The 27,417-nt window shown below is 36.4% G+C and overlaps 7 protein-coding genes and 1 pseudogene across 8 annotated transcripts; 4 read left to right on the top strand and 4 right to left on the bottom strand.

Moving 5' to 3' along the window:
* The first annotated feature begins 2,739 nt into the window (after positions 1 to 2,739).
* Positions 2,740 to 4,277, top strand: LOC104700180 (peroxidase 15). The gene is made up of 4 exons (XM_010415655.3): positions 2,740 to 3,062; positions 3,158 to 3,349; positions 3,432 to 3,597; positions 3,708 to 4,277. The coding sequence occupies exons 1-4, from the start codon at positions 2,820 to 2,822 to the stop codon at positions 4,121 to 4,123; spliced, it is 1,017 nt and encodes a 338-aa protein (XP_010413957.1). The 5' UTR covers positions 2,740 to 2,819; the 3' UTR covers positions 4,124 to 4,277.
* Positions 4,278 to 6,906: 2,629 nt separating this feature from the next.
* LOC104700172 (purple acid phosphatase 5) lies at positions 6,907 to 9,068 on the top strand. Its single transcript, XM_010415643.2, has 7 exons — positions 6,907 to 7,170; positions 7,258 to 7,470; positions 7,568 to 7,679; positions 7,768 to 7,994; positions 8,079 to 8,217; positions 8,294 to 8,636; positions 8,729 to 9,068. Exons 1-7 carry the CDS (start codon positions 7,003 to 7,005, stop codon positions 8,913 to 8,915), a joined length of 1,389 nt encoding a protein of 462 aa, XP_010413945.1. The 5' UTR covers positions 6,907 to 7,002; the 3' UTR covers positions 8,916 to 9,068.
* A 1,409-nt stretch (positions 9,069 to 10,477) lies between these two features.
* On the top strand, positions 10,478 to 11,948 carry LOC104700163 (protein SHI RELATED SEQUENCE 4-like). The gene is made up of 2 exons (XM_087461207.1): positions 10,478 to 11,231; positions 11,583 to 11,948. Exons 1-2 carry the CDS (start codon positions 10,814 to 10,816, stop codon positions 11,795 to 11,797), a joined length of 633 nt encoding a protein of 210 aa, XP_087317333.1. The 5' UTR covers positions 10,478 to 10,813; the 3' UTR covers positions 11,798 to 11,948.
* Positions 11,949 to 12,731: 783 nt separating this feature from the next.
* On the bottom strand, positions 12,732 to 13,705 carry LOC109128523 (uncharacterized). Its single transcript, XM_087461204.1, has one exon. It carries the CDS (start codon positions 13,685 to 13,687, stop codon positions 12,881 to 12,883), a length of 807 nt encoding a protein of 268 aa, XP_087317330.1. The 5' UTR covers positions 13,688 to 13,705; the 3' UTR covers positions 12,732 to 12,880.
* Positions 13,706 to 14,174: 469 nt separating this feature from the next.
* Positions 14,175 to 16,011, bottom strand: LOC104700156 (elongation factor 1-delta 2). 2 transcript variants are annotated; one of them, XR_015563675.1, is made up of 7 exons: positions 15,886 to 16,011; positions 15,484 to 15,591; positions 15,264 to 15,380; positions 15,059 to 15,152; positions 14,852 to 14,976; positions 14,487 to 14,762; positions 14,175 to 14,390 (listed from the first exon to the last, which is right to left on the bottom strand). XR_015563675.1 is itself a non-coding variant. In XM_010415620.3 (7 exons), coding segments are annotated over exons 2-7 (693 nt in total). In that variant the 5' UTR covers positions 15,567 to 15,591; positions 15,886 to 16,011; the 3' UTR covers positions 14,175 to 14,388. The 2 variants fall into 2 exon arrangements, 1 of the variants encoding a protein (XP_010413922.1); XM_010415620.3 differs by having other exon boundaries at positions 14,856 to 14,976.
* Positions 16,012 to 16,955: 944 nt separating this feature from the next.
* On the top strand, positions 16,956 to 18,754 carry LOC104710294 (cytochrome P450 84A1-like; annotated as a pseudogene).
* A 98-nt stretch (positions 18,755 to 18,852) lies between these two features.
* LOC104700145 (transmembrane and coiled-coil domain-containing protein STS1-like) lies at positions 18,853 to 22,562 on the bottom strand. The gene is made up of 15 exons (XM_010415615.3): positions 22,161 to 22,562; positions 21,992 to 22,073; positions 21,419 to 21,904; positions 21,088 to 21,256; positions 20,824 to 20,976; positions 20,636 to 20,733; positions 20,394 to 20,485; positions 20,237 to 20,307; positions 19,998 to 20,133; positions 19,846 to 19,905; positions 19,652 to 19,734; positions 19,499 to 19,575; positions 19,337 to 19,407; positions 19,198 to 19,255; positions 18,853 to 19,071 (listed from the first exon to the last, which is right to left on the bottom strand). The coding sequence occupies exons 1-15, from the start codon at positions 22,550 to 22,552 to the stop codon at positions 18,958 to 18,960; spliced, it is 2,142 nt and encodes a 713-aa protein (XP_010413917.3). The 5' UTR covers positions 22,553 to 22,562; the 3' UTR covers positions 18,853 to 18,957.
* On the bottom strand, positions 22,560 to 26,440 carry LOC104700134 (zinc finger CCCH domain-containing protein 44). Its single transcript, XM_010415606.3, has 4 exons — positions 25,667 to 26,440; positions 25,453 to 25,532; positions 25,166 to 25,353; positions 22,560 to 25,006 (listed from the first exon to the last, which is right to left on the bottom strand). Exons 1-4 carry the CDS (start codon positions 25,993 to 25,995, stop codon positions 23,066 to 23,068), a joined length of 2,538 nt encoding a protein of 845 aa, XP_010413908.1. The 5' UTR covers positions 25,996 to 26,440; the 3' UTR covers positions 22,560 to 23,065.
* Between the last annotated feature and the right edge of the window lie 977 nt (positions 26,441 to 27,417).

Raw genomic sequence — 27,417 nt, 5'->3', positions numbered from 1 at the left:
TCAAGAAAACATTTAGTGTCAATTTAGTTTAATTGCTTTTTCCTTGCATTTTTGATATATTGTACACTTGTATTACTATGATTGAATAATAAGGCATATGTTATCTCTTTAATCTTTTTCCCTTTTTATATCCTATTATTATAAATATATATAAAAAGTTGGTCTTGTGTGTGTCTTTACGATTTCAATCTTAACTTTATGTATGTCACAGGCATAAATATGAAAACGAAATATAAACATCATTAACAAAAATAAAATAAAAATCACTATTGGCTGTCTTAATCTTCCGATTGTATATGTGAAGCTACACACTTGTTGAAAATAATTGGCTGTATCTTCCGATTTTGTTTAATTTACAATACATATAATCCAAAAAGTGATCTCATCACTAACGATCGGCTATTGTTTTTCGTATATGTCATGACACAATTATTAGGTTTTTTTTTTTTTTTGATCAAACGAGACAATTATTAGGTATGTATGACTACGATATATGTGTGTGTTTGGACTTGGTGCGTACACATGTGATACATGAGCATCTCGTCTCATCCTATTGTTCGTCTGGATTTAAACCATCTAAAATATATAGTTCAAACTTGGAAAATATCGTGTATCTCATGAAAACAAGATAATATTTATGGAGCAAATCGAAAATTATGGTAACAAAGCAAACAAAGAAATAATTAGGGATTATATGATAAGTTGTAACTTTGAAAAAAATCCAGTGCTCAAATTAAAACTAAAATCATGCGAGTATCGGAGAAGTTTAAAATTGATAATAAAATCCAATTGTATTTTGTTAATTATTGCTTTAGCCCATATTTTACTAAGCCTAATCAGCTTTCCAGTTTCAAAATTTGGCCCATTTAGTTATAGCTGGTCCGTTTCTTAACTTAAACAAATCAGTTCGCTTCTCAATTTCAATTTACAGAATTCTAATTGAAACTTTGTTATATGTGTTTTATAAAGCACCATCAAATCTCTGAAGTTTCTCCCTCTAGTCTTAGACTGCGGAATCAGACAAATCACTTGGTGACTGGTGAGCCATTTGTTATGGAAAAATGTAGAAACCTTTATCTATATATTGGAATCAGTGTTAATTATTATCATTTTATTTTATTGAATCAGTGCTAATTAACATCAGTTTATTATTGATAGTAATTTGTATCTTTTATTTAATTGATGTTTTATTTTGTATCATTTTATAAGCGATGCTTATAACAAACTAGAAAATACAACGATTATTTATTGATGTAAATATGTAGATTTGTATCAATATTTTAAAAATGATGCAAATCAATATAGATTTGTATTAATTTATTGAATTGATGCCAAACTATTTACTGATAACATCAATTACAATGCTATATCATTTATATTTGTCTCATTTATACATAAGAGATTCAAAATAATATCACTTAGGTTTGTGATACAATTTAAGTGATTTAATTCAACTTATTTTTGTAGTGTCATCAAGAGAGTTCATGCTACTTCAAATGTTGATCAAACGATGAAACCTAAATAGTCTGACATTGTTAGTGTTTTTTCATCTATAAAATTGTTGTACTCCGTAGTAATTAATTTAAAAGAATAATAATAACACTATTATAAACATACTGTTTATCTTTCTTTTTTTCAACATACTATACTGTTTATCATTTTATATCATAAACCCATTAATTAAACTGTCTTTTTTTCTTATGCTTCTAGACATGGCTCTGCATAGCAAACATATAACTTAAGGATTCTATTTTGGGCTTTTGTGTTCTTGATCATTGATTAGTTTCTAGAAAGAGACCATGTCAAGAGTCAAGAAACTAAGTGCAAGTAGGACTCGCAACACGCTTTTGAAATGCTCGTAGTTATTTTATTCACCCTTTAGATTTGCTTTTTACCTGCATATCCATGTTCTATGATAGAAGACAAAACCCCTTTTGCATTTTTTTATTGTTTATAAGTCAACAAACAAATGAAATTTTGAGGGATATTATTAGTTGTTATCGCATTTTTGTCAAAAGAGCAGTTAGAAACTGTTCCTACTCTTTGTCTCTTTTTCTTAAAAAAACCTTCACAAACATTGCTAGACTATTATTTAATCACGACCAAGTAAAACTATACAATGCATTTCTTACAGCTAGGTTTAAATCTTAAGTGTCAATCCTGGTCTTGTGTGTTATTTTCTATCTAATGGAATGATAACACATCTTTGATAAAAAAAAAAAAAGTGTCAAAAACTACAAAACGCGTTTAATATTTGCCGCGTGCGTTGTGACCGAATCACACCTTGTATATAATTTTATTTACATAGTATAACTTAGGTGAATCAACTAAATATTAGATCAACCTAATTTTGTCACAAATTTCATCTTAACATTTTAATCTCATCACTTTTCACTTTTGGTTCTATTTTGGCTCTATCAAATTAAACTGAGTTTAAACTTTATACAAACCTTAATAACTAACAAATTATTATAATAACCAAAATGGAGGTGAATTAGTCAAACAACTCATGCAAGTTTGGGACATTTGGATACCGAACCGAAGATTTTGTATAGTCTCTTTGAATTCACACCATTTTTTAAAAATGTACGTATTGTCATATTTTTTCATTTATTTATCTTAATTAATGGGCTCCATTCAAGGTACCAACTCTATTGCCTTTGCTTTTTCCTCTCCATGACGCCAAAATCCACGAACTCTCTCTCGCCTTAGTCGCCTATATATACTTTCGATTCTTCTTCTCCTCTTCCATATCTCTTACCATCACAAAGTCATCTGTCTCCTTTCTTCTTTCTTGATATAGCTAACCGAAACTGACAATGGCAAGAATCGGAAGCTTTCTCGTTCTTCTATATCTTACTTACGCTTTTACTCTCTGCATCTGCCACGACGACGAGAGTAACTATGGCCGTGAGAGAGGGAATCTCTTCCCAGGTTTCTACCGCAGCTCGTGCCCTAGAGCCGAGGAAATTGTGAGGTCAGTTGTAGCCAACGCTGTTGCAAGGGAGACTCGTATGGCTGCTTCCCTCATGAGGCTCCATTTCCATGATTGTTTCGTTCAGGTATTGAAGAGTTCTTTTTAAGTAACTTTCTCAAAAAGTTAACGACTAATGTTTGAGACTAATCTTCTCTAATTTAATCTGTTTATTCTGTGTAGGGTTGTGATGGATCGTTGCTTTTAGACACAAGTGGGAGTATAGTTACTGAGAAGAACTCAAATCCTAACAGCAGATCGGCCCGCGGGTTTGAAGTTGTTGACGAGATTAAAGCTGCACTGGAGAGTGAATGCCCTAACACTGTTTCTTGTGCTGACGCCTTAACTCTAGCTGCTAGAGACTCCTCTGTTCTTGTAAGCCACTTTATTTTCTGCCTCTGTCTCTATTCCTTTTTCAAAATTTTCGAGATCTGATTTGGTTTGGTTTTGTGTGTAGACTGGTGGACCAAGCTGGATGGTTCCTTTGGGAAGAAGAGATTCGACAAGTGCAAGTTTGAGTGGATCAAACAACAACATCCCTGCACCTAACAACACTTTCAACATAATTGTCTCGAGATTTAACAATCAAGGTCTTGACCTCACCGACGTTGTTGCTCTCTCCGGTAAGCTTACTTCACACACAAGACAAAATTTTACTTTTTTGGATTTACTTCAGGCTAACGTTAAACCTTCAAAGACAATTTAATCATAACCTTACCCACATTTTGTTCAGGGAGCCACACCATTGGATTCTCAAGATGCACTAGTTTCAGACAAAGACTTTACAACCAATCTGGAAACGGAAGTCCCGACACAACCTTAGAGCAATCCTATGCTGCCAACTTGCGTCAAAGGTGCCCGAGATCCGGTGGGGATCAAATCCTGTCGGAGCTTGACATCAACAGTGCCGGGAGGTTTGATAACAGCTACTTCAAGAACTTGATCGAGAACATGGGACTGTTGAATTCCGACCAAGTCTTGTTCTCTAGCAATGAACAATCGAGAGAGCTCGTGAAGAAGTATGCAGAGGATCAAGAAGAGTTCTTTGAGCAGTTCGCTGAATCGATGGTCAAGATGGGGAACATCTCTCCCTTGACAGGTTCGAGTGGTGAGATCAGGAAGAACTGCAGGAAAATTAATAACTCTTGATTTTGTAGTATTGAATGGGCATAATGGAAATGAGAGGAAAGATATGTTTGTGTTTTTTTTTTTTTTTGTATGAGTTTGCATGTCTAAGAATTTGTATTTGTATTTTGTGAGTTTAAATTATTTAATTTCTATAATTAAAAGGTTATTTATATAATCATGTTGTTAAAGGCCAAATGGATCATGATTATACAATGCTCTAAATAGGGCTATTAATTAGACTAGCGCAAAATGGTCATGAAAGTAGAATATATAGAAATATAATTATATACAAAATATAATTAAATAAAATCTTTAACAATAATCTTGAGAAGTTGAGTGTTTAGTTAGTTATAGTATGTGATGTTCAAGTTCATTCTACTTAGCATTAGTATATGCTGTTGAAGGTCATTCTACTTCTCATAATTATTTAGTTTTGAAAGAAATTGATCGAACCGCTTCTTATTTCTTTTTCTTGTTCGAATAATTTTAAAATTATGATAGATTAAAAGAAAGATTTGTATTTGCCAATTATTATTAAGTAAACAAAATATCGAATTGTTTTTTTGCCATGACACTACACATAATTTTTGTATTAAATTAGTCAATTATCCTATACATTTTATGCGCTTTTATTCAATTTTTTTTTTATATAACCAAAGACGATTAAATATTTAGATTTTACGATTATCGTGCAATCTTTTTTTCTACTTCTCAATTCTTTAGAACCATAGGGTAATCATTGTGTTCTTTAACCAATTTACAAGCTTAATTCACAATTCTTTCCGTTATTGCAGTCTTTTCAATGGAAATGAACACATTTTTTGAATTTCCTAACTATTATTTGTTTTGATTTTGATTTAAATATATACTTCGTGGATTTCATCGACTCAACTTAGTTTGTTTATAACTTATTCTAAAAATAGATGATAAATATAAGGAAAATTACCTATAATAATACATAAAGTAGCCAAATTACTATAATAATATGTTTCAAATCCCTCTTACTAAAACACTACCAACAAGTTTATAAATATAAATGTTGATTATTTTGAAGCGTAGGTAAATTCTTATGTGGTTAATGATTTCATATAAATAAGATTTGAAACATCTTTATGGTATATTCGATTTAAGAAATTTCACCTTAATTTTATTGTTATAGAGAATTAAACGTTTTATAATTTCGTTGATCTCTCATTCAAGAGTTCATACATTTTTAATTATTTGTATATAAACTAGGCTGATAAAAAAAATTGATTTTATTAAGTCTATTAAGATTTGCTCTATCTAAAATCAAATTGCTAGATTTCTATAATCACGTAGCCAATGGAATAGACTAGTGCAGTAGTGCCATTAGATATTGGCCGAACATTTCTTAACTCATTTTTTTTTCTACTAATTTTTTGAAAAATTGTTGAGAAAAACATCGTAACTGAATAAATTTTTAGAATATTTTATGATTCTTTTTCCTAGTGACAACTGACAAATAGTTATTATTCAGAATTCTCCTAGAGACCACCAAGGTGACCGGCAGAAACAAAAGGAGTAAAAAATCTTTAGCATAATTGTAAGAATATTTTCTAAACTATGGAACAAAATCTTTAAGAATTTAAGTGGAATATACCTAGCATTCTTTTTTTCTCTATACTGTATAAAAATTTCGATCACATCATAACAAAATCATTTACAAAGCAAGACACTATTAGATTTCTCTAAACACAAAATCAAAATGAAGTTAAACTGACACACCTTGTATATAATGTTATTTATATAGTATATCTAGCTAGAAGAATCAGCTCTACATTAGATTAACGTAAATTTGTCACAAATTTCATCTTAACATTTTAATCTCATCACTTTTAACTTTCGGTTCTAATTTGGCTCTATCAAACTTAAATTGAGTTAATTTAAACTTTATACAAATCTTAATAACAAACAAACTATTATAATAACCAAAATGGAGTGAATTAGTCAAACAACTCATGCAAGTTTGGGACATTTGGATACCAAACCCAAGATTCTGTATAGTCTCTTTGAATTCAAACCATTTTTTTAAAAATTTACGTATTGTCAATGTTTTTCGTTTATTTATCTTAATTAATGGACTACAATCAAGGTACCATACAAAAAAATTACCAATATTATGATAAATATAAAGTTTAAGCTTAATTTGATATTTTAATAAATATGATAAATATTGAACATACAAAAAAAATTTACTAAAAGTAATTAAAAAAAAGTTTTAAAATATTTATATGAGATGACAGTTTAAATGTAATGAATATGATAAATTATAATATTTAATACAGATAACGGGTTCATATTATATTATGTGATTATTTAAAAACTCATAAAACATATCAAAATATTATTTTAACATATAGAAATATTCAAAAAATTGTATAAATAAATTTTAATTCGTGCTATATATAGCACATGTTTGGCAAGGGATTAGACTAGTGCCATGGGCCGAACATTTCTTTATAACTCTTTTATTTTTTAATTAATTTTTTGATGGATTAAAATTAAAATAGATATTTTCAGTTAATATATATGTCTAATTTTGGGAAAACATCGTAACTTGAATAAATTATATTTTGTAATTTGTAAATAGATTTGTTGTTATTTTTTACAAATAATAATTATTCTTTCACTCAAATCAGCCTGATCTCGTATTCAAATATATTTAGAATAATTCCAAGAATATTATATCTTCTTTTTTTTTTTGAAACATTTCTAAAAATATTTTATAAACAAACTTCCGTTGGAATAAAATTTTTAACAGGAATTTAACTAGAATATACCTTGCATTCTTGTTTCTCTATATAAACAATTCTAAGAACATCACAACAACATCATTTACAAAGCTAGTCACTATTAAATTTCTTTAACTCAAAATCAAAATGAAGTTAAATCGTTTAACACTCTTTTGCTATGCGGTCTTGTTGCTAAGTATCTTTGCCGTGAGCCACGCCGGAGTCACCAGTAGCTATGTCAGAGTATCTGAACCATCCGAAGAAATGCCACTCGAAACCTTTCCTCCTCCCGCCGGTTTGAACGCTCCAGAACAAGTTAATCTCAATTTCTCTTTATAAAATCACTTTGCACATTTTCTATCTCTGGTACTTAATTAGCGTTCACTCTTGCTCCTTTCTCAGGTTCACATAACACAAGGAGATCACTCTGGCCGAGGTATGATTATCTCGTGGGTAACTCCTTTAAACGTGGACGATGGTTCTAATATCGTTAGATATTGGAACGCTGATACTGATGGTAGTGAAAAGATGAGTGCTGTAGCGTCAACGTCTACCTATAGATACTACGACTACACATCTGGTTATCTTCACCACGCCACCATTAAAGGGCTTGAGGTTTGTACATTTACTTGGCCTTGTCCTCCAAGTTATCAATCTAGTTAAATAGGGTTCTTAAATATACTAACTATTTTGTGTGTTTGTGTGTGTGCAGTATGATACTAAGTATTTCTACGAGCTTGGAACTGGTCGCTCCATTAGACAATTCAACTTCATGACTCCACCAAAAGTTGGTCCAGATGTTGCTTACACATTCGGTGTCATAGGTAACCCATATATAGATTCACACTTTCAAAAACGAATTTTGAGGTTTTGTATCTAACTTCGTTAATCTTAACTATTTTACATTTATAGGTGATCTTGGACAAACCTATGCCTCCAATCAGACATTGTACAATTACATGTCGAACCCAAAAGGCCAAGCGGTGCTTTTTGCCGGAGACTTGTCTTACGCTGATGATCATCCTAACCACGACCAAAGAAAATGGGATTCATACGGCCGGTTTGTGGAACCAAGCGCCGCGTACCAGCCTTGGATCTGGGCCGCAGGGAACCACGAGATTGATTACGCCCAGAGTTTAGTAAGTTCCTATCTATTTATATTTTTCCATAATTAAAGAACACACATTTTTAGTTTTAGAGTTAAAACATTGAATTGCACGCAGGGCGAGACACAACCCTTCAAGCCGTACATGAACCGCTACCATGTTCCCTACAGAGCCTCACAGAGTACTTCTCCGCTTTGGTACTCCATCAAACGAGCCTCCGCTTACATCATCGTACTCTCCTCATACTCAGCCTATGGTACGATCTAAGACTAGAACTCTACTACATTTTGATCTATATCAGATTAATGTTAATGTTTTCGTGTGTACTATAGACAAGTACACTCCTCAGAACTCGTGGCTCCAGGATGAGCTCAAGAAAGTTAACCGATCAGAGACTCCCTGGTTGATTGTTCTTGTCCATGCGCCGTGGTACAATAGCAACAATTATCACTACATGGAAGGTGAGAGCATGAGAGTTACGTTCGAGCCATGGTTCGTCGAAAACAAAGTCGATATCGTCTTTGCTGGTCATGTCCATGCCTATGAGCGGTCAGAGCGTGTCTCCAACATTAAGTACAATATTACTGATGGAATGAGTACTCCGGTGAAAGATCAATCTGCACCCGTTTACATCACCATTGGAGATGGAGGCAACATAGAAGGAATTGCTAACAGGTTTCTCTTTAGATAATATTGTATATATAGTGACCTTGATTAAAGCTTTTGTATCTTTCTTGTTTGATTAAGATGCTCTATTTTTCATGCAGTTACACGGAGCCGCAACCAAGTTATTCTGCCTTTAGGGAGGCCAGTTTCGGACACGCCATGCTTGAGATAAAGAACAGGACTCATGCCCATTACACTTGGCATAGGAACAAAGATGACGAGCCTATTATTGCCGATGCTATTTGGTTGAAGAACAGATACTACTTGCCGGAGGAGGAGACAACTTAGGGTTGGTTTATGTTCTTTCATGAATAAGACTAGTTAATGTTTTAGTGTTCTTTGAACATTGGTAGGTTTTGCTTAGTTTTCCTTTTTAAGTTTTGTTGAGATTCTAATGGATTTGATTTAGCCAAAGAATGAAAATCATTTCTGTTTTAAGAATTCCACTATCCTATCCTATACATCATTTCACTACAATATTTCAGTTATAATTGAATAAATAACTTTTTAAAAAATCTTATTAAGGAGATTCCAAATAACCTATTAAGAACAGTTCTGATATTTTTGTTCAAAATGCATCTGAAAATCAAAGTGGATAACACTTTAGTTCGGTCATACATACATAGATTACAGAAGTTCGTTGGAGATCTCCTGATATCCCTCTAGGTTTCAGAATTTAGAAAAAAAAATAAAGATTAATTACAAAAATACATAAATATATCAAGAATATAATAAGAAAAACAAAAAGACTCGAGAATCGATCAACAAATTTGAGAACGAAATTGATATCTTCTCGGGCGTTATCCTTCTCTGATCACTCCATTCTGTTTTTTGTTTATACACACAAATTATTAATTTCCACAGTTTGTGTTTGATTAACTAACACACAACAAAATATATTTTTCAATTAAGATGAGTTATATTTAAAACAGTTTTGAATTTTTTTTGCAGGACTATTCCAATTTCCTCGCTCAAACAGTTTTTCTTTTTATCGTGGGTTAAATTTAAATTTAAAACAGTTCAACTCAAAAACTAGATGAAACGAAAAATGAATGATGAAGAATATTTCGTCCATATTTTCATAAAGCAGTTAGAGATATTAAAAACAATTTGAATACATCTTCCACTAAAAAGTTAACAGTTTGAAGTTACATATTATGATTTTTTCTTTATCATATTTAACCGACAACGATTAAAGTTATCAATAGCATAACGTAGGTGGCGCTTTGTTCCCTTGAATAGCCACACTACATTTTTTTTTTTTTTTGTCACAACGCCACACTACATATAGTATTATACAAATTAGAGTAACATGCTTCTTTTATTTCTCCGTACGTCCCCTATTAATTTAAAATGGTTGTGCATATAGGATTTGAGTTTACTATGTACACTTTTTTTAACCGCAACAGTAAGAGATTAATTGCTTATGCTACAACACTTACAAACAAATAATTACCAAAAATGTGAAAATTGACCAATATCGGGGACTGGTAGAAAGTAAAAAAAGTAAAACCAACATAAATATTTCTTCGCCTGTTTTGTAAAATTTGCATTGTATAGAGTAAATTTTTTATTTTGAAGCTTCAGATTCTAAAATTTAAATAGTTTTTGTCTTATCATTAAAATTTAAGCGCAATGAAATTTTCGAATGTAAATGATTGCATGTGCTTGCACATATGTCGTATGGAATTTAAAACAAAAGAAACCTAAATTTTCGACAAGTTGTGAACTATTTGTCGTAAGAAATCGAAGATTACCTTAACTAAAATCTTTATGCGAATATAATTTAATCAGCAGAGCATAGGATGATGTACATTAATATATGACCTTGGGACACAACCCATGTGCGATTTCTCCGGTTAAATCACTGCCACATGGCAAGCTATGGTCCGTGAGACGAGTACTAGTAATGAACCGAGAGAAAGAGATAAAGATGAGGTAGAGATAAAGGGAGAAATTAATGTCCTTTTATTGATTTCGTTTGCGCAACAGCTATGAAAACACACAATATGATCGGAGAGGATTTGAGCTAGGTTTTAAGAAGACCATTCAAAGAAGACAAAAAGGCGACGTGGCCGGAGTTATCAAAAGCTCAAGACTTCATGGTAACTAGGGTTTGTGAATTATGGATATTGTAAACTCTAGATTAGGGTTTAGAGGAGGAGCTAGCTAGGTCAAAGTTTAAAATGGCTGGGATAGGGTCATCAAGAAACAACGAAGAAGACAATCAACAAAAGGCAAACTGGGTTTGGTACAGAAACACAAATAACCCAAGCACGAGCCACCACACCAATCAGATATGGCAGCAACCAAGCCTCGATCTATATCCGGGTCAGATCAACGTCTGTGATTTGACCACGTCATCAAGATCCCTAACCATAAGCTGTCAAGACTGTGGAAACCAAGCCAAGAAAGGGTGCACGCACGGGAGGTGTAGAACTTGCTGCAAGAGCCACGGGCTCGACTGTCCCACTCACGTGAGGAGCACTTGGATCCCCATCGCCAAACGCCGGGAACGGCAGCAGCAGATACAGACGCCAACCTCCAATCCAATCACCGGTGGAGACCGAGTTGAGAACATCCCGAATACTTTAAACTCATCAGGTTTGTTTTCAGTTTTGCATTGTTGTTTCATATTGATATATATATATATATATTTTGTGGTTTCTTTTTAGTAATTAAAAATATGAAATTTTACCTTTATGTTTATAAGACAATAATGCATCACTTTTTCTTTGATCAAATATCATTGTAGATATTGCACGTATAGTCCAAGAAATTAAATACAGAAATTCTATTTCAAAATGATGAAAAATGTTTATTTGATGTAAAAAGTAAAATTAAGGTTTGTGTTTGGGACAATCAAAACATTGTGCTCTTGTTAGGATTTGATATATGTTTTGTCGTGAAGTGTTAGCACTAGCCACTAAATGGTGTGTAATTTGCTTGGGTTAGAGATGGGAGATGCAACATTTCCAGATGAAGTGACATCGGATGCACTTTTCCGGTGCGTTAGAATGAGTGGTACCGATGATGGAGATTGCGAATATGCATATCAGACGACGGTAGGCATAGCTGGTCATCAGTTCAAGGGCATTCTGTATAATCAAGGCCCGGATAAAACGATTACGCCTGGTACACAATTCTATGAAAACCCACCAAGATCTTAATTGTAACATCTACTTTTCAAACTCCTTTAATTTTTTTTTTTGGGTATGCAATGTATTTGTTTTGAAAGAGATCTATATGACTATTATTCAAGATTATCTAAAACTCAATACGTAAAAAATGGAGTAACATGGATACATGACTATTAGATAAGAAGAGTTTCTTGTACATATTCGTAGTAAATATTCCTGCAAATAAGAATGTCAACTGTGCAACCATAGTAACAGTTTTGTGAAGAACAAAATATATAATTTGTTTTTTCATATAGATAAATTAAATATGAAAAAGACTACTCATGACACGTGATTTTTGTTAGTTGTGTAACGTGCCTATGCATGATTAGGGATCGTCTATAGCAGTAAATTCCAATAAATGAGTTTGATGATGGTTATTGGCTACTCTGGCATCCCTGTACGGATGTATAATGTATTAGTATTTAGTCTAGCCCTTGAGTCGTTCGAAGCTGTCGAAGCGCAAGTTTTATACCATTTGAAATGCATATTTCAAAAAGCTACCGAGACATATTACGTAGACCAACATTGAAAACCTAAACATTGACGGAATCTTTTTGCTTCACCACTGAGAGTATAAAACATATGTTTATAGAATTTTGTATGGGTAGAGTTTTAGATCTAAGACAAGCCACAAAACTACTCGATCCCCATCTTGTTTACTACTAGTTACAGGACTCTTTAATAATTGGGGATTCACAGCTTAGTTTAAAAAAAAAAAAAAAAATCCTATTTTTTTATTAAATTTATCCACCCACTTTCCAACTTCTCTGTACTTAAACACAACTCCAACCTAAAACGTTACGATCATCTCTTTTTCCAAAAAAAAAAAGAAAACGTTACGATCATCTCCACTCCACTTTTTGGCCTACACATTTTGTTTACATATCAACCAATTATATAGATTTCCAAATTTGAAGTTATTTCATTACCTTTTTCTTTCTTAAAATGGAAACTATTTTTCTTGAATACTCTCAATCGTAAGCATCTCATAAAAAGAATCCATAATAAAAACAAACATAACCATGCATGGCAGTCGTAAATAAATGTAAAACAGTCTTTAAATGTGTTTGATTAATGTTGACCTTTCGTTGACTTTTTATCACAACCGCGAAACCAACAACCACCGCCGTTTCCGGGACCCCATACTCTGTTGCTATCTCCTCCCCACCCCCATCCTCCTCCGCCTCCTCCTCCATATCCACCGCCCCATCCACGGCCATATCCATATCCATCTCCTACGCCTCCCCCACCGCCTCCTCCACCGCCACCTCCTCCACCACCGCCACCAGGTCCACCACCACCACCGCCGCCGCCACCTCCACCTCCACCACCTCCAGTTCCAGGGCTAGGTTCACCTCCTATACCTATACCAATACCAATACCGACACCGTCACCATTAACATCACCACCACCGTTGTTCCTATCATCTCTTTTCTTCTTTTTATGGTCATTGCAATCTTCTTTTCCACCATTGTCACCTTGTCCTTTCCCATCTCCTTTGCCATTTTCTCTTCCCCGGCCTCTTCCTCCTCCTTCACGACCGCCTCTTCCACCATCACCCGGACTTCCTCCTGTTCCATTACAACCTCTACAGCTTCCATCTTCACCTCTACAATCTCCACAGTCTCTTTCTCTTCCTCCGCAGTTTACGCAACCTCCTTCTTCTACGTTACCTTCTTGCACTCTTCGCGCTTTGTTATGTCCACTTTCAAACGTCATGTTGGGACCCAAAACGGTAGACTGATCACTACTATTAAAGAATCTCTTAGAGGGTCCATATCTCAACCCGTGAACAGAGCTTGAGCTAAGTAGCAACAACACCGCACCAGACACTAACAAGAACACCACAAAGCTTATGATTCTGACCAATATCTCCATCGAGATTTTTCTCTATTATAAGGTCCTCTCGATTACCCTCCTTTTATAGTCTTCTAGACCCAATTCAAGACCACATAATAATCAAATTTGAGCTTACCACATGAACATGCATTACCCATATGACCAACCTACCATCATTTTTTGTTTTTTTTCAATTTCTGGCAACTAAAGACTACAAAAAGGAGATGAGGCTGTAGAAAAGTAAGAAATATTGCGTCACGCCCAAGGACCTTGTTCTCGACTCATATTCTCATACCAAAACTCTGATTATTATAAAATTTTCGTAATCTTATTCTTCTTAGCCAACACCAATATCATGCGTACTTCTACAAAATTTTGTATATACGTACTTCAACAAATTTGGATGGTTTCTTGCTTCACATATTTTGTGATACTACAATTTTTTTTTTTTAAAAGAAGAGAAATCAAACCACTTCTCCAAATTAGTCATGTAGAATTCACGCTATCTGGAACGATAGTTTCAAACTTAATTAAGATTCTCGTATATTTAAGACATGTTGGAAACTTTGAGCCAATACTGAATTGTCTTCACAAAACTATCAATATCAAAATGAATCAGAGATAGCAAAGCCTTTCCACATAGTAGAATCAAAACAGATTACAGAAACTTTGAAAACTGGATATAGAAGAAGAGGACAACAACAACATCAACAGGCCATCCTTCAAGTATTTCTCCATCCTCCTGCATCATGGTTCAATACAATATCCACAGTTAGTGACACAACGCATTATCTTATCAAAAGATTTAAGTAGCTAAGAGAAGATTCATGAAACTTACATATCTTGTTGAAGGCAACAATGTCACAGCTCTGGACATATTCATTGATAGGTTCAACAGTGAGTTGCTCTTCGATCATGGTGTCGATAGACACAAGGTCATCAACAATGGTGCACATGATCTGCAACTTCTTGATACCGTAACCAACTGGGACAAGCTTTGATGCTCCCCAAAACAATCCTTCCATCTGAATGGATCTTACAGCTTCCTCTAGCTTCTTCATGTCAGTCTCATCATCCCACGGCTTGATATCAATCAACACTGATGACTTTCCAGCTAACAGAAGTTAAGAAAAAAAGCAGATGAGAAACCCAATACATCTCCATATCGTTAAAACTACAGAATGTAAGACACAAAACAAATACCTACATTCCTTCTTCTTTGTAGATGCCTTCACAGAAGCTGCCCTCTCTTCAGCAGCTTTCTTCTCCTCTTCTGTCTCCTCCCCGAAAAGGTCAACATCATCATCATCTTCTTCCTCAGCAGCAGCCTAGAATTACACATATACATATGAATCTCCCTGATATACAAAGAGAACATTATGAGATCCCATAGAAAGAATCAAGATTTACCTTAGACTCAGCTGCAGGGGGGGTAGCAACGGCCTCTTCTGTGATAGGTGATTGTCCCTCAACAACAACACCACTTCCTTCAGCAGAGACACCACTGTAAATAGAGACAATTTATAAGACAATAACATTAGAACAAGCAAAAACTATTGATCCCTATATAAACTGGTAATTGGTAAACAATAAAAGGCAAGGCAATGGAGCTTACGAGATCCTCAAGAGGGCATCGATGTGGTGGAACCAACGAGATACATTGACATACTCTGAAGTTGGGGGCTTTGAAAGAGCTGTAAAGACAGTGATATCATCCTTTGAAGCTTGGTACCTATAAACATACACACACAGAGGAAACCAATTAGGATCTGTACAAAGCTTATGGTGCTCTGCTCAATTTTAATAAGCCAAAAAAGGGGAAAACAAATTCTAACCCAGTGATGTAACTGCGAGTAAGAAGATGCTCATCGAGCTTCTTCAATCCAGCGTCAGAGCTAAGGTTGGGGAAGGCCACCATTGTTTCTAAAGCTCGAAACTTTTAACTGATACAAAGCAGAGAGATCAGATCAGATCAAAATCAGCTAAAAAACCCCAAACGAGGCATAAAAAACGAAACTTTATCTTGCTAAAAACCAGATCAAAACAATCGAAAACACAAAGGATCGAATTCACATAAACATTGACAAGGACGCTGCTGCTAATCAAATAGATTTAGTTATATAAACATGGAAGATTGGATTTCTAATCAAAAACTGTTACGAGTTCTATATCAAAGGTGTATGCTTTGAGGTCGAAACAAACCCTAATGGGAGGAGAAAGAACAAGTTGAAACAAACCTGTAGTGTGTAGCAAAGAGGAGAGCCGACTTGAAGAGGAAAACAGGAAAAGCGAGAGATGCAGAGGAAGATAAGAATGGCGTAGGTGTTGATAATAATATGTAACCCTCTCTAGATTTTTGTGTTATGGGCCGCAGTTGGGCCTAATTCCTTTTTATGTGTTTAGTTCTCGATCCATTCCGATTTAGTGGTTAGCTTTTTCCTTTTGTGTGGTGCGACACCGAATTGGAAAAAATACAAAAGAACGATTTGGGCAGATAAAGCAGTATAAATATGGTTAGTGCAAAATAAAAGTTAAATGTATGCTTCCTTTTTTCCCTATCAAGTGTCAAATTTATTGTTCTTGAAACACTAAATTGAGAAATGTATGATACTGGAATGAAACTATTAACAAAAATGTATGCTCACTAGATGTACTTGGTTGTCCAACAACAAATTATCATAGGAACGTCGAAGAAAGGGGCCCAAATCATGCCAAAAAAGTTGGTCTCAAATAGAAAATACTCAACTAACATTTAGTTGATTTATAGAGCTTGTACTTTCATGTACGCACGCCCTTAAATTACTTTATCAAAATGTGCCCCTCTATTTTATTTTGGTTATGATCATCGCATGCAATTTCTTAACGATGAGTTGGATTACAATATTAGAAAACGAGGATCCTTCCTAGTTTGTTAGGTTACTGTTACATTTATTTTCAATATTGTGCGTTTCTCCAAAACGGTATACAAGTAAATAACCGAAACTCAGAAGTAAAAATTAAAATGTTTTCACTCGTAAGGTCATCGTATTTGATAAAAATTATTATGTCTAACGATGGACCAATAATCTATATACATAATCTAGTGCAACATTATTGTACATATCCAACGAAAAAGTTCTTCATTTTGTAAAAGTCAAGTCGTTATTTTATTAAGAAAAGTCCACTCTTCGAAGTTTATTTATTTATTTTTGTAAATGTCATATATAAAAACAACAATCGATAGATAAGGCCCCAGTTTATCACTATAAAAACTAGCCTTAGCCTATAATATCACATCACCTCAAAAATTAAGTGAAAAAAACTAACAATGGAGTCCTTATTATCACAAACACAAGTACTATATCCCACAACGATGGCTCTTCTCACCGTCTCTCTTCTCGTCCTAGTTTACCTCATCCCGCGATGGTGTAAACCGCTCTACCCTCCCGGTCCGAAAGGTCTTCCCATAATTGGAAACATGCTCATGATGGACCAACTTTCACACCATGGTCTAGCCAAGCTGGCCGAAACATACGGGGGCTTGTTCCACCTAAGAATGGGATTTCGTCACGTGTTTGCCATCACATCACCTGACCTGGCCCGACAAGTTCTTCAAGTCCAAGACATCAGCTTCTCAAATCGGCCTGTGACAATAGCCATAAATTACTTAACTTACGACTTAGCTGACATGGCTTTTGCTCCTTACGGACCTTTTTGGAGACAAATGAGGAAAGTATGCGTCATGAAGGTGTTTAGCCGTAGACGAGCTGAGTCATGGGCCTCCGTCCGCGACGAAGTAAATAATATGGTCCGGTCTTTGTCTAGCAACGTCGGTAAACCCGTCAACGTTGGAGAGCTCATTTTTACGTTGACAAGAAACATAACGTACCGAGCCGCGTTTGGTGCCGCATGCGAGACGGAACAATACGAGTTCATAAGGATCTTGCAAGAGTTCTCAAAGCTATTTGGAGCATTCAACGTCGCAGACTTCATACCGTTCCTAGGCTGGTTCGATCTGCATGGGATAAACAAGAGGCTCGTGAAGGCCCGTAACGATCTCGACGGGTTCATTGATGAAGTTATCGATGCGCATATGAAGAAGAGGGAGACTGTAAACGATGATCAAGATACCGATATGGTGGATGATCTACTTGCGTTTTACAGCAAAGAAGAAAATTTAGTGAGCAAGGATTCATCAACTAATCGTAACAAGAGCTCCGTAAAACTTACACGTGATAATATCAAAGCGCTCGTCATGGTAATCGCAACACGTTATAATTTATTTTCATTTACATATTTCATACTAATCATTCTTTTTTGTTTTGTTTTGTCAACTCTTAATTATCATTTAAAGGTAATCTGAATTATACAAAATATGCACGCATACATATAAATATATAATATCTTAGCATGGTTAAATTCAAGAATTAAAACACATTAGTCCTATATATTTAAACATTTATTTGTACTCGAAGGATGTTATGTTTGGAGGAACGGAGACGATGGCGTCGGGGATAGAGTGGGCCTTGACGGAGCTCTTACGTTACCGAAACGAACTCAAACGGCTCCACCAAGAACTTGCGGAAGTCGTGGGTCTTGACCAGCGCGTGGATGAGATGCACCTCGAGAAACTAACTTTCCTCAAATGCACACTCAAAGAAACCATGAGGCTCCACCCACCGATCCCACTCATCCTCCACGAGGCCATTGAGGACACGAAGCTCCAAGGCTTCTCTGTGCCCAAAGGCTCGCGATTGATTATCAACGCATTCGCCATCGCGCGTGACCTGAAACTATGGGTTGAACCTGAAGCGTTTAAGCCTTCGAGGTTTATGGAACCGGGTATGCCTGATTTCATGGGGACTAACTTTGAGTTTATACCGTTCGGGTCAGGTCGGAGATCGTGTCCAGGGAGTTGCCCGATGGGATGACACCGGGTGAGCTTGACATGAAACTGTGTCCAGGGAGGTCGCTGTGGCTAACATCATTCACAGTTTCACGTGGCAGTTGCCCGATGGGATGACACCGGGTGAGCTTGACATGAGCGACGTCATGGGTCTCACCGCTCCCAGAGCCACACGCCTCATTGCGGTGCCTAACAGGCGCCTCACTTGCCTTTTCAACTAACTTTTCAATGTGCATCAGTTTTGTTTTTATGTTAAATCTTGTTTTTATCTTCTTTTTCTGGTTGTGTCTACCTCAAATAATTACTGAAAGTAAGTCAATCACAATAAAAAAAATATATTGAAAAATGGGAGATGCTGTTTAGTTTTGCTTGACACTGAATCTGGAAAACGGGATATGGTCCTAATAATAAATGTCGTGTCTAGTTAGAGAGAGTTTCGGAAGACGGGGTAAGAGTTGTCGAGTTCGAGTCTTTCCAAGATTTGTTGAGTTTTCCATAGGTAAGATGAGTGACCTTCTACCATATCTGTTACATCAACCTGCAATGTTGGGAGTTATTCGATAGGTAATGATGAATATGATGATGATTAGTCTGATTATTTCCTTCACATCACTTGACATGAACATAAAATATATAACACAAGGAGAGAAAATGAGATACTTACATCCTCGATCCCTGGGATACAGACTGGTTGGATTCCAGCTAATCCTTGGGACAACAGACTGCAGAGATTAAGAAGAGAAACAGGTTTTCATTTTTGCAGTTTAAAACTGGGAATTGAAAAACAATTCAACATACAGTACCTTGCACGGAAGGCAACTCCGAGAGTCCAATCATTTGTGGCGTAAACATTAATGAATCTTCCAGCCACCATCTGATAACCAACCAAAAGACTTATTTGTTGCCTAGACTGTGACATCAATTGTTCATAATGTAAGGGAACACTCATAAAGAAAGTTTATTACCTTTCTTACGTCCCGCCAGTTCTCGTTCTTGATTGAAATTGGTGCTCCAAGAAGAACAAGTCTTTCCACAATTTCAGCTACCGTGAAAAATGTGTTAAGACGAGAATCAATTGTCAATTCTAAAGAAAGATAAATATGAGTGGGAGAATATACCATTCTTTTCAGTCTCGGCCAGAGTCTGGAGGCACTTAAAGACGACACGTGCACCAAGCGAAAAACCAACGAGAGTCACAGGTCTAAATTCCTCACAAGTTTTCCGAAGTGCAAAAATCAACATGCTGATGTAAAATTCTAATTGTATAACTTCCTATCATAAAGATCTGATGGAATTTATCCAATAACTATACCTATTTCCTTGCAACCCTTTTCGAAGCGCTTCAGCCAGAAGTTTTCCTACTTTGTCTGACCTGAAAGAAAAATAATAGCCATAAACTTTAAGTAGCAATAATGGTTTCATCACATTTGGTATTTCAGTATCATTACAGATTTTCTTTTTTACCTGTCAATAGCAATACTCCATTTACTATCTATGAAATCAGCAGCTACAAGGATTGTTGCCGGCCATACCATAGCTGCTAAAAGCGAGTTTAGTACAGTGTGCATGGCACCTTGTCTCATCAACTCCATAGCAACTCCTGCAACAATTTCATGTCGATGTTACTATCTATTCTTAATGCAACAACAAAAAGATAAATTTACATGGTTAAGCGTAAATGGATAAAAACTATATGATATTACTTGAAGTAAGCCAATCCTGAATTGCAGTGCTCACTGCTATAATATTCTTGGATTCCCATTGCACCGTATACCTAAGAAGCAATTATAGCAAAACATATGAATTTTACGAATCATAGTCACAAAAAAAATTGCACACGAGAACAACTCGTGTTAATACCTTTCCAAGTTGCTGGTTAACCCTTCCCATGGTTTTACAAAGTCTTCTTCCTTTAACACAAAGCCAGCCACTAAGATCTCCACTGCTAACCGCTATTACACCAAAAAAACAAAAAAAGAAGAAGAAGGACGTCATCCTCAAAATTGGATTAATGCAGAGCAAAGAGCTTTTAATATGAAGCACAGACAATAGTCAAATTTTTCCCAATGCAAAACTAGCAGCAGCAGGAAATTAAAACTAACTCCTTGATTATGATTTTCTCCAATAGCTTTAAATTCAAACTCCTCAATGTCCCCAGTTCTCCTAGCCATCTTAGTCCCTGTGAGCCCAGCTCCAGCAGCTATTCATAAACACACATAAAAACTATACAATTATCATCATTTCCATCCATGTTTTTACTTAAACGAAGCTAAAATTGAGGTCTATTTACCTCCAAAAGATGCTGCGACAGCAACAGAACCAGCAACAGTTCCGGCAGCCTCAGCAGCTGCAGCAAACCCACTGGCTCCAATTACCGGAATGATCGTGCCTAGTGTTGGTGCCAATGCACCGAACCCTGCAGCTATTGCTGGAGCAGCCAATCCTATTTCATATAATAAGTAATAATAAAAGGTGAAGAATAAGCATTTTCCAAATCCAAAGTCTTAATTTCCAAAACGTGGGAAGGGACTCTAACAGTTAGAATACATCATACCACCAGTGATGGCCATCAAAGTCCCCCCTGTTAAAGCAGCCGCTCCAACAGTGCCTCCACGCTTCCATTTAGCCCATTCACTATTTGGTGACAGAGACTCTTCTTCCTTATTTCCACTTGACTGTTGTAATGCCATGGCAGAGCATGCAGACATTGTCTCAACTGCTTCCTAGAAAATACAAAAATAGTTTCTCAGCACAATGGAAATGCGCAAATAAGTTCCCATAACCAACATCTTTAGTACCTAAATCCCCAACAAGATAGCTATCATAAAGCAATGAGGTTACTATGTATGGTAGCATGATTTGAAAAAAAAGTGAAGCAATCAAACCATTTTAATCCACTGAAAGTCAAACCAAGTGGCAAGTAACCGCAGAGCAACATGATGACGCGCATCATAGCCTTTCCTAGTTCTTGTACATGTCTCATTCTCCTCATATTTATCTGCCAAGCAAGCAGAAAGAAGCTCGTAAAGAACATTAATCTTCCTCTCATGGCTAAGCAATGCTACTTCCTCAACAGGTTTCTTCTCTTGTTCAACAAACCCCGGACTGTGACCTGCATCTCTCTTTCCATCCTCTCCATGACTATCTGTTTCCTTAACCTCAGCGTCAGACTGTGCCTCGGGAACAAAATACTTCTCACGGCATTCGTTTTCGAATTCAACATGTTTCTCCATCTTAGCTTCCACAGATACAGAGCTGCTTCGAATGTTTTGATCCATAGCTTCAGCAGCTTTAGCTAAAGCGGTCTCTTTCTCCACCATTTCGCTAGAATCATCATCATCACTCACATCCTCTGAGAGTAACTTGATGAACTACGATAAACCAAATTGTAGCATCCAATCAAAAGAAGCTCATCAACACATGTTCCATGAAAGGAAGGGAAATTAGATTAGTCATACCGCACCGATGTGATCCTTAGACTGAGAAGAAGCAGCTATCTCCTCAAGGCCATGCCAAGCTGATGTATCAATCTGAAGACATCTGAAACCAAATTAACAGATACAGCTCAATACTGTATACATCACACACAGACGCATATGAACATTTCTAATTTCATTGTGATCATACCTGAAAACGGGTCGGAGGAGGCCGGAAACTTCGTGGACCCAGAGATCCGCGTCATCGGAGATAGGAATATCACCGTCGCTGCTGATTGGCTCTCCGTCGTCTCCGTCGTGGTCTGTGGTGGCAGGGATTCCGAGTGGCTTAGTCTGGCTGATCTGCGCTTGGTTGAGCGCGATCGCAAACAATGCGCTCGCCGCGTATCTCTGCGACGGCGTCATTTTCGACGTAGCTTCCACCATTAGATCAACAACAAACGAAATCGAAGAAACAACAAAAATTTTACAAATCCAAATACGATCAATTGAGTTCGTCTCATTATTCCAAAAAACAACAAAGTAGAAAAAACTCGAGCCTACACTTGTCACTTTGTCAAGACATAAAAGATTTGAAAACATTCAAATATATAAGAATGAAACGTTGCACTATCATTGTCATATATATGGAATAATATAAGCTCATGACCCCTACAATGTTTTTGATTACGTACATCCCCATGGACAACCATTTTTATACTTCTTCTTCCTAAAGTACAAACAATGTAAAAATACACAAGTTGGGTATGTCTCTGTGCAAATCTTAACACAGGACAACGTTTACAACACCTAAATACTGAGAGAAAAAAAAACAATGGTGGTGGGTGCAGCCAAAAATACCGAGAAGAAACACATTTTGTATCATATATATCTTCGTCATATGCACCACTCTCTTTTTTGTTTCATTCTTGCTGATGATGATGATGATTTTGCCATTTATTTATGTTCTGTAATAATCCTGCAAAAAAAGAGAAAAAAAAGAGGGTATAGTCCACCATCGATCAGACGACGACTCTAGGACACTGGAGATGATCTATGGTAGCCTGTGCCCGTGATTATGATGATTTCTCTCTATGTGAAACCGAGCCCATCGAGCTAAAAATGCACGGCGCTGTTAGATCGTGAATGCATTTGCAGATCGTTTGTGGAGGAGCTCATGGAGTCACCTTTGCTTACATCTAGTGCTGGGCTATGTCCTTCAGCCGGGCTGAAGCTATCGTTTACTGAGTGCCGGATTAATAATTCTTCTGGACCACGGAACGTTGAAGTTGGAGAAGGAAGACGTTTTTGAGACTCCATGGCTTCCACTTCTGCCAAAAGATCCGAGACTGATTCGTCACATTCGTCTGGTCCAGCCACAATCGGTTGCCAATCCGTGGAAGTAGATGCGAAGTTGAATTTGAAACTTGGACTAAAGAGATCTAAAAAGTCTATTTCTTGATTGTCTGGGAAAGACGCCAAACCCGAGTTAGAATCCCACACATTTGAAGCACTGCTTGGAGTTGCAGCATTCCAGTTCTGTCCACATGACTGGACCGTAGCCGTGACTTGTTGTTTCTCACCTGAGCCGCTTAGACTACCGTTTTGATTGCAAGCATGCATTGCTGCGTTGTTTCCATCTGGATCTGGTTGACCAGCACTCCATCTTTCATGTGCTGGCATAGAGCAGTTTGAGTTTCCCGGTAATGTAGAGAGCGAAAGTGAACAGCTTATAGGGCTTTGTACAAGCAGAGGACTTTCAACTTTTCTTTTGTTCCAGAGAGAGGCAGAACCAACGTTATCCCTTTCATTAGATAGAGAAAAGTCCAATGGCACGTTGAGGCTAAAGTTGTTTCCGCTTTTGTTACTCACATCCGAGCTCCTTGTGATGACACTGTTACTGCTAGAAATGACACTCTGGTCAGTACACACTGAGTTGGGGCTGAAGTCCAGCATTCTACTCTCTAGTTTAGGAACAGCCACAGACCTGTGTTGATCGTTAGCTATAGTAGTTTTCACTTCCTGCTTGGGGACAGAATGATTCTGTAGTAATCCTATTTTATGGAACTGCCCATTTAGTGCGTCGGTCAGAAGTATGGAGCTGTTTTGCTGTTCACCTAACCTCCATATTCTCAGCTCAGGTGGGAAATGCCCGCTTGAATTCCATTGTCGCAGGTTAAGTAAGGAAAATGGTCCGTGAATCTTCCCATCTGGATCTCCATATAACCATACCATATTCGTATCCAAGCCATCAATTGGCTTATTGGACACAGTGGCGCATGTTTCAGGTTTTACAACGGCATGGTTTCTGCTATTAGAACTGGAAGGTCTAACCTGACTAATGTGCACGTTCAATTGCTGTGACTCTCCTTCTTGATGATGTACAGATCCATTCAACCTATCTTGATACTGTTCAGACGTATTCAACCTATCACAGCTTCTACTAGCATCGACCTGGAAGGACATAGTTTCAGTGACTGCTCCGGCTGAGGTATCTGTAACTGGAGATCTCTCTTGATGGAGGAAGTGAGAATCAAGAAGCTTCAACATTTCAAAATGATCCACTCGCTCCTTGCCAAACAATTTCATAAGCTTAGCGTCACACGTTATTTCAGAAATCTGAGGAGAGGTTTGCAGATTAATCCGTCTCACATGCTCTAGCACGAGAGTTTGGACATCATACTTTGATAAGACTGAAGCATCACCGTTTTTCATATACCGCACAAAGTCCAGGAGCTCATCTGTTGCCCACGCAGTGGCACTAGTCAATGGTGGGAGTCTGTTATCCAAAGAAGGACCCAACTTAATCACAGAAGCAGTTTCCATCTTCCTTACTTTAGCGCGACTTACTTTCATAACCTCAGGAGAATTCCCATTTCCCTTTTCATGAACCCGACTAGTAGTTCTTCTCTTAGAAACAGTGGAAGAAGAAGATTTCCATGGATTTCTTGCTTTGGTAAGATCATCTAACGTTAACGATAGCTTTTCTTTAAGAGAAACCCAGTAAATCTTAAAAAGATACTCCCAGCTGCCTTGATCATCAAAATCGACCTGAACCTATAACAACAAGTAATACAATTAGCTTGAAGAAAAAAAGAAGCTCATTTCAAAACAAGAAAAGACCTCAATCAAGTTCCACAAAGAAACATTAATCTAGTGCTGATGAGTAAAAGGGAAAGCAACAAAATGTGGATATAGAATCTAGAATAGTAGTACCTTCTCTTTGGTAGGATCAGCTGCATTCTCAATAAGCAATATAGTCTTCATGCAGATACCACAGAATCCTTTGTTTTCCCGTACAACTACATACTCTGAGCTTCTAACGCACCTCTTACAAACTGAATACGGACAAGTATAACACATGTAGAAAGAATCCTTTTGACAAGCAGTACATATATGCCAACCTGAAAATAAAAACATCATCATCCTTTATTAATTCTCCAAAAAGAGTTCAAACACTCTGAACCATTTCCAAGAACATGAATGTTAACCAAAAAACTTACCACAATTCCATTTAGCTCTTGATCTGAAGAATGCTTCAGTACGCTTAACACAAGCTGGATGATAAGCTTTTGGACATCCCCTGGACAAATTAAGAAACCCTCAAATTACATCAGAAACAGCAAAATTTCTATTTTTAGAAGCACGAATCTACTCAATTGAGCTGAAGAGTAGTAGTAGTAGTAACTTCTCCCAAAAGCTCAAAAACACACTCACCTACGATCGCAGAGAACAAGACTACCACCGTCGAAGCAAACAAAACAAACATCTTCATCTTCTCTCCTCTTCCGCGAAACAGGAGACGAAGAAGCTTTACAACCCAAAGTCCTCGGGGGACGACCACGTCTAGTCGAACGACCAACGCTCTTCTGCTTCTTCAAACAATCCGAATCTTCTTCTTCATCTTCGTCGTCGTCTAGCTTCACATCCAAATCTACAGAGCCGCCACCACCACCACCACCAGAATCGAAGAAACCAGGAGGTTTAGCATCCAAATTCAGATCGGAAACACAATGATCGACTCTCATAAGATCGATTTCCGGCATCGGCTCTTCGTGACAGCCAAAGAACACTTCTCCACCTCCAAAAAATTCACAAATCGGAAAAGATCTGAGTTCTATAAAAAAGATCGGGGTACGGTGGTGGTGAAAGTAATCTTCGAATTAAAAAAGAGTTGTATAAAAAAAAAAAAGGAAGAAACCCTAGGGGTCGTATGAGAGAATTGGGGAATCGAAGAACGGAGGAGGGAGGTGGTGGTGGAGATGGTGGCGTGTAGGGAGAGAAGTCACAGTGGGCACATGTGATAAAAATAATATGGACTTACTCGCTTTCTCTTTCACTTTCTCTCTCTCTCTCGCCCAAACACAACACAACACTCCAGAAAGAAAAAAAAAAAAAAAAAAAGAGAAAGAGAAAGATGTGACAAGGCAGTGTTTGGTTGTCTGTCTCCTTTTTTTGACTTTCTAGAGATAGAGAGAGAGAGTTGTGAATGGAAAAAAAAAAAAAACATTTGTAAAAACGCCGATGCCACGTGGACAAAGTTGAGGGTAATGGGAACCACGCGCGTCTTTTTTTTTCTCATAATATTATTTTAATTAATTAATAGAGTTAGTGCTGTAGCGTAGGCTTCGTGTCTTAAGCTAACACGGACTTTTATGTTAATTTATTTTACTCTTTTTAGATATTTATTCTTTTTTTTTTATTACTATATAATAAAATTAGTGGACCAAAGCGAAAATGAAATTGAACTACTTTTTTTTTTCCTTTTTGTGGTGTTTATACATGTCGTGGTCGTAGTTTCTTGCTTTCGTTCTTCTTCATCTTAGCTACCTAACCATATATCTTATCTTTAATTTTTCATTTCGAGATCTTCTTCTATTCTTCTAAAGAGAGAGAGAAAAGAAAACAAAAAATTAAATTGGTTGACAAAACTTTTTATACTACAAAAACAAAATGTAGTGGACAGAAACGATCTCATTACTAAAGCTTTATTAAAAAGTTGCAATGATTTCTAGCAGGATAATGTTTTATAAAAACCTATATTAACTGATATTTTTAAGAATTTTTGTTTGCTATATAAAGAGGGTATCGAAAATAAAAATTGGTTAATAACAATGGATCTTTTTTTACCAATAGTACAAAAAACGACACTTGCGAAACTGGTCTACCAAGTCCAAGAGTCTTAAAAAAAAAAATCTACCAATATACTAATGCGTTCTGGTCTCTAGGGTTCTAGGGTAAGCTTTTTATATATTCTTCTTTATAGTTTTTTTTTTCCTATATAGTTAATGGTAAACTACTAAGCTTTTTTTTTTTTTTTTTTTGTTTTAAGCTACTAAACTTTACTTTTCTGTCTTTTGCATTACCACAAATCCATAGTAAAAATTGTTGGAAATAGATCTAGAAGGAGCTACTTTTAACCTTTTTACTTCTTACTTCCTTAAAGTGTTCTTACACACACAAAAAAC

This window comes from Camelina sativa, chromosome 1 (assembly GCF_030686135.1).
Source record: "Camelina sativa cultivar CO46 ecotype springtype chromosome 1, ASM3068613v1".
Taxonomy (NCBI): Eukaryota; Viridiplantae; Streptophyta; class Magnoliopsida; order Brassicales; family Brassicaceae; genus Camelina; species Camelina sativa.
The sequence above is the reverse complement of the archived record's forward strand: the minus strand, read 5'-3'. Positions and strand labels throughout refer to the sequence as shown.

Excerpts from the sequence above, each read along its gene's own strand:
- LOC104700180 (XM_010415655.3), top strand. The coding sequence starts at position 2,820 with ATGGCAAGAATCGGAAGCTTTCTCGTTCTTCTATATCTTACTTACGCT. Across the intron at positions 3,350-3,431 it reads CTAGAGACTCCTCTGTTCTT|ACTGGTGGACCAAGCTGGAT; the intron begins GTAAGCCACTTT and ends TTTTGTGTGTAG. Across the intron at positions 3,598-3,707 it reads CGACGTTGTTGCTCTCTCCG|GGAGCCACACCATTGGATTC; the intron begins GTAAGCTTACTT and ends CATTTTGTTCAG.
- LOC104700172 (XM_010415643.2), top strand. The coding sequence starts at position 7,003 with ATGAAGTTAAATCGTTTAACACTCTTTTGCTATGCGGTCTTGTTGCTA. Across the intron at positions 7,171-7,257 it reads GTTTGAACGCTCCAGAACAA|GTTCACATAACACAAGGAGA; the intron begins GTTAATCTCAAT and ends CTCCTTTCTCAG. Across the intron at positions 7,995-8,078 it reads TTGATTACGCCCAGAGTTTA|GGCGAGACACAACCCTTCAA; the intron begins GTAAGTTCCTAT and ends AATTGCACGCAG.
- LOC104700163 (XM_087461207.1), top strand. The coding sequence starts at position 10,814 with ATGGCTGGGATAGGGTCATCAAGAAACAACGAAGAAGACAATCAACAA. Across the intron at positions 11,232-11,582 it reads GAATACTTTAAACTCATCAG|AGATGGGAGATGCAACATTT; the intron begins GTTTGTTTTCAG and ends TGCTTGGGTTAG.
- LOC109128523 (XM_087461204.1), bottom strand. The coding sequence starts at position 13,687 with ATGGAGATATTGGTCAGAATCATAAGCTTTGTGGTGTTCTTGTTAGTG.
- LOC104700156 (XM_010415620.3), bottom strand. The coding sequence starts at position 15,566 with ATGGTGGCCTTCCCCAACCTTAGCTCTGACGCTGGATTGAAGAAGCTC. Across the intron at positions 15,153-15,263 it reads GATGCCCTCTTGAGGATCTC|TGGTGTCTCTGCTGAAGGAA; the intron begins GTAAGCTCCATT and ends CTCTATTTACAG. Across the intron at positions 14,977-15,058 it reads CCCCTGCAGCTGAGTCTAAG|GCTGCTGCTGAGGAAGAAGA; the intron begins GTAAATCTTGAT and ends GTGTAATTCTAG.
- LOC104700145 (XM_010415615.3), bottom strand. The coding sequence starts at position 22,552 with ATGTTTTCAAATCTTTTATGTCTTGACAAAGTGACAAGTGTAGGCTCG. Across the intron at positions 20,308-20,393 it reads TTAACCAGCAACTTGGAAAG|GTATACGGTGCAATGGGAAT; the intron begins GTATTAACACGA and ends ATTGCTTCTTAG. Across the intron at positions 19,735-19,845 it reads AAAGGGTTGCAAGGAAATAG|ACCTGTGACTCTCGTTGGTT; the intron begins GTATAGTTATTG and ends TGAGGAATTTAG.
- LOC104700134 (XM_010415606.3), bottom strand. The coding sequence starts at position 25,995 with ATGCCGGAAATCGATCTTATGAGAGTCGATCATTGTGTTTCCGATCTG. Across the intron at positions 25,533-25,666 it reads CTTGTTCTCTGCGATCGTAG|GGGATGTCCAAAAGCTTATC; the intron begins GTGAGTGTGTTT and ends TAATTTGTCCAG. Across the intron at positions 25,007-25,165 it reads CTGATCCTACCAAAGAGAAG|GTTCAGGTCGATTTTGATGA; the intron begins GTACTACTATTC and ends TTGTTGTTATAG.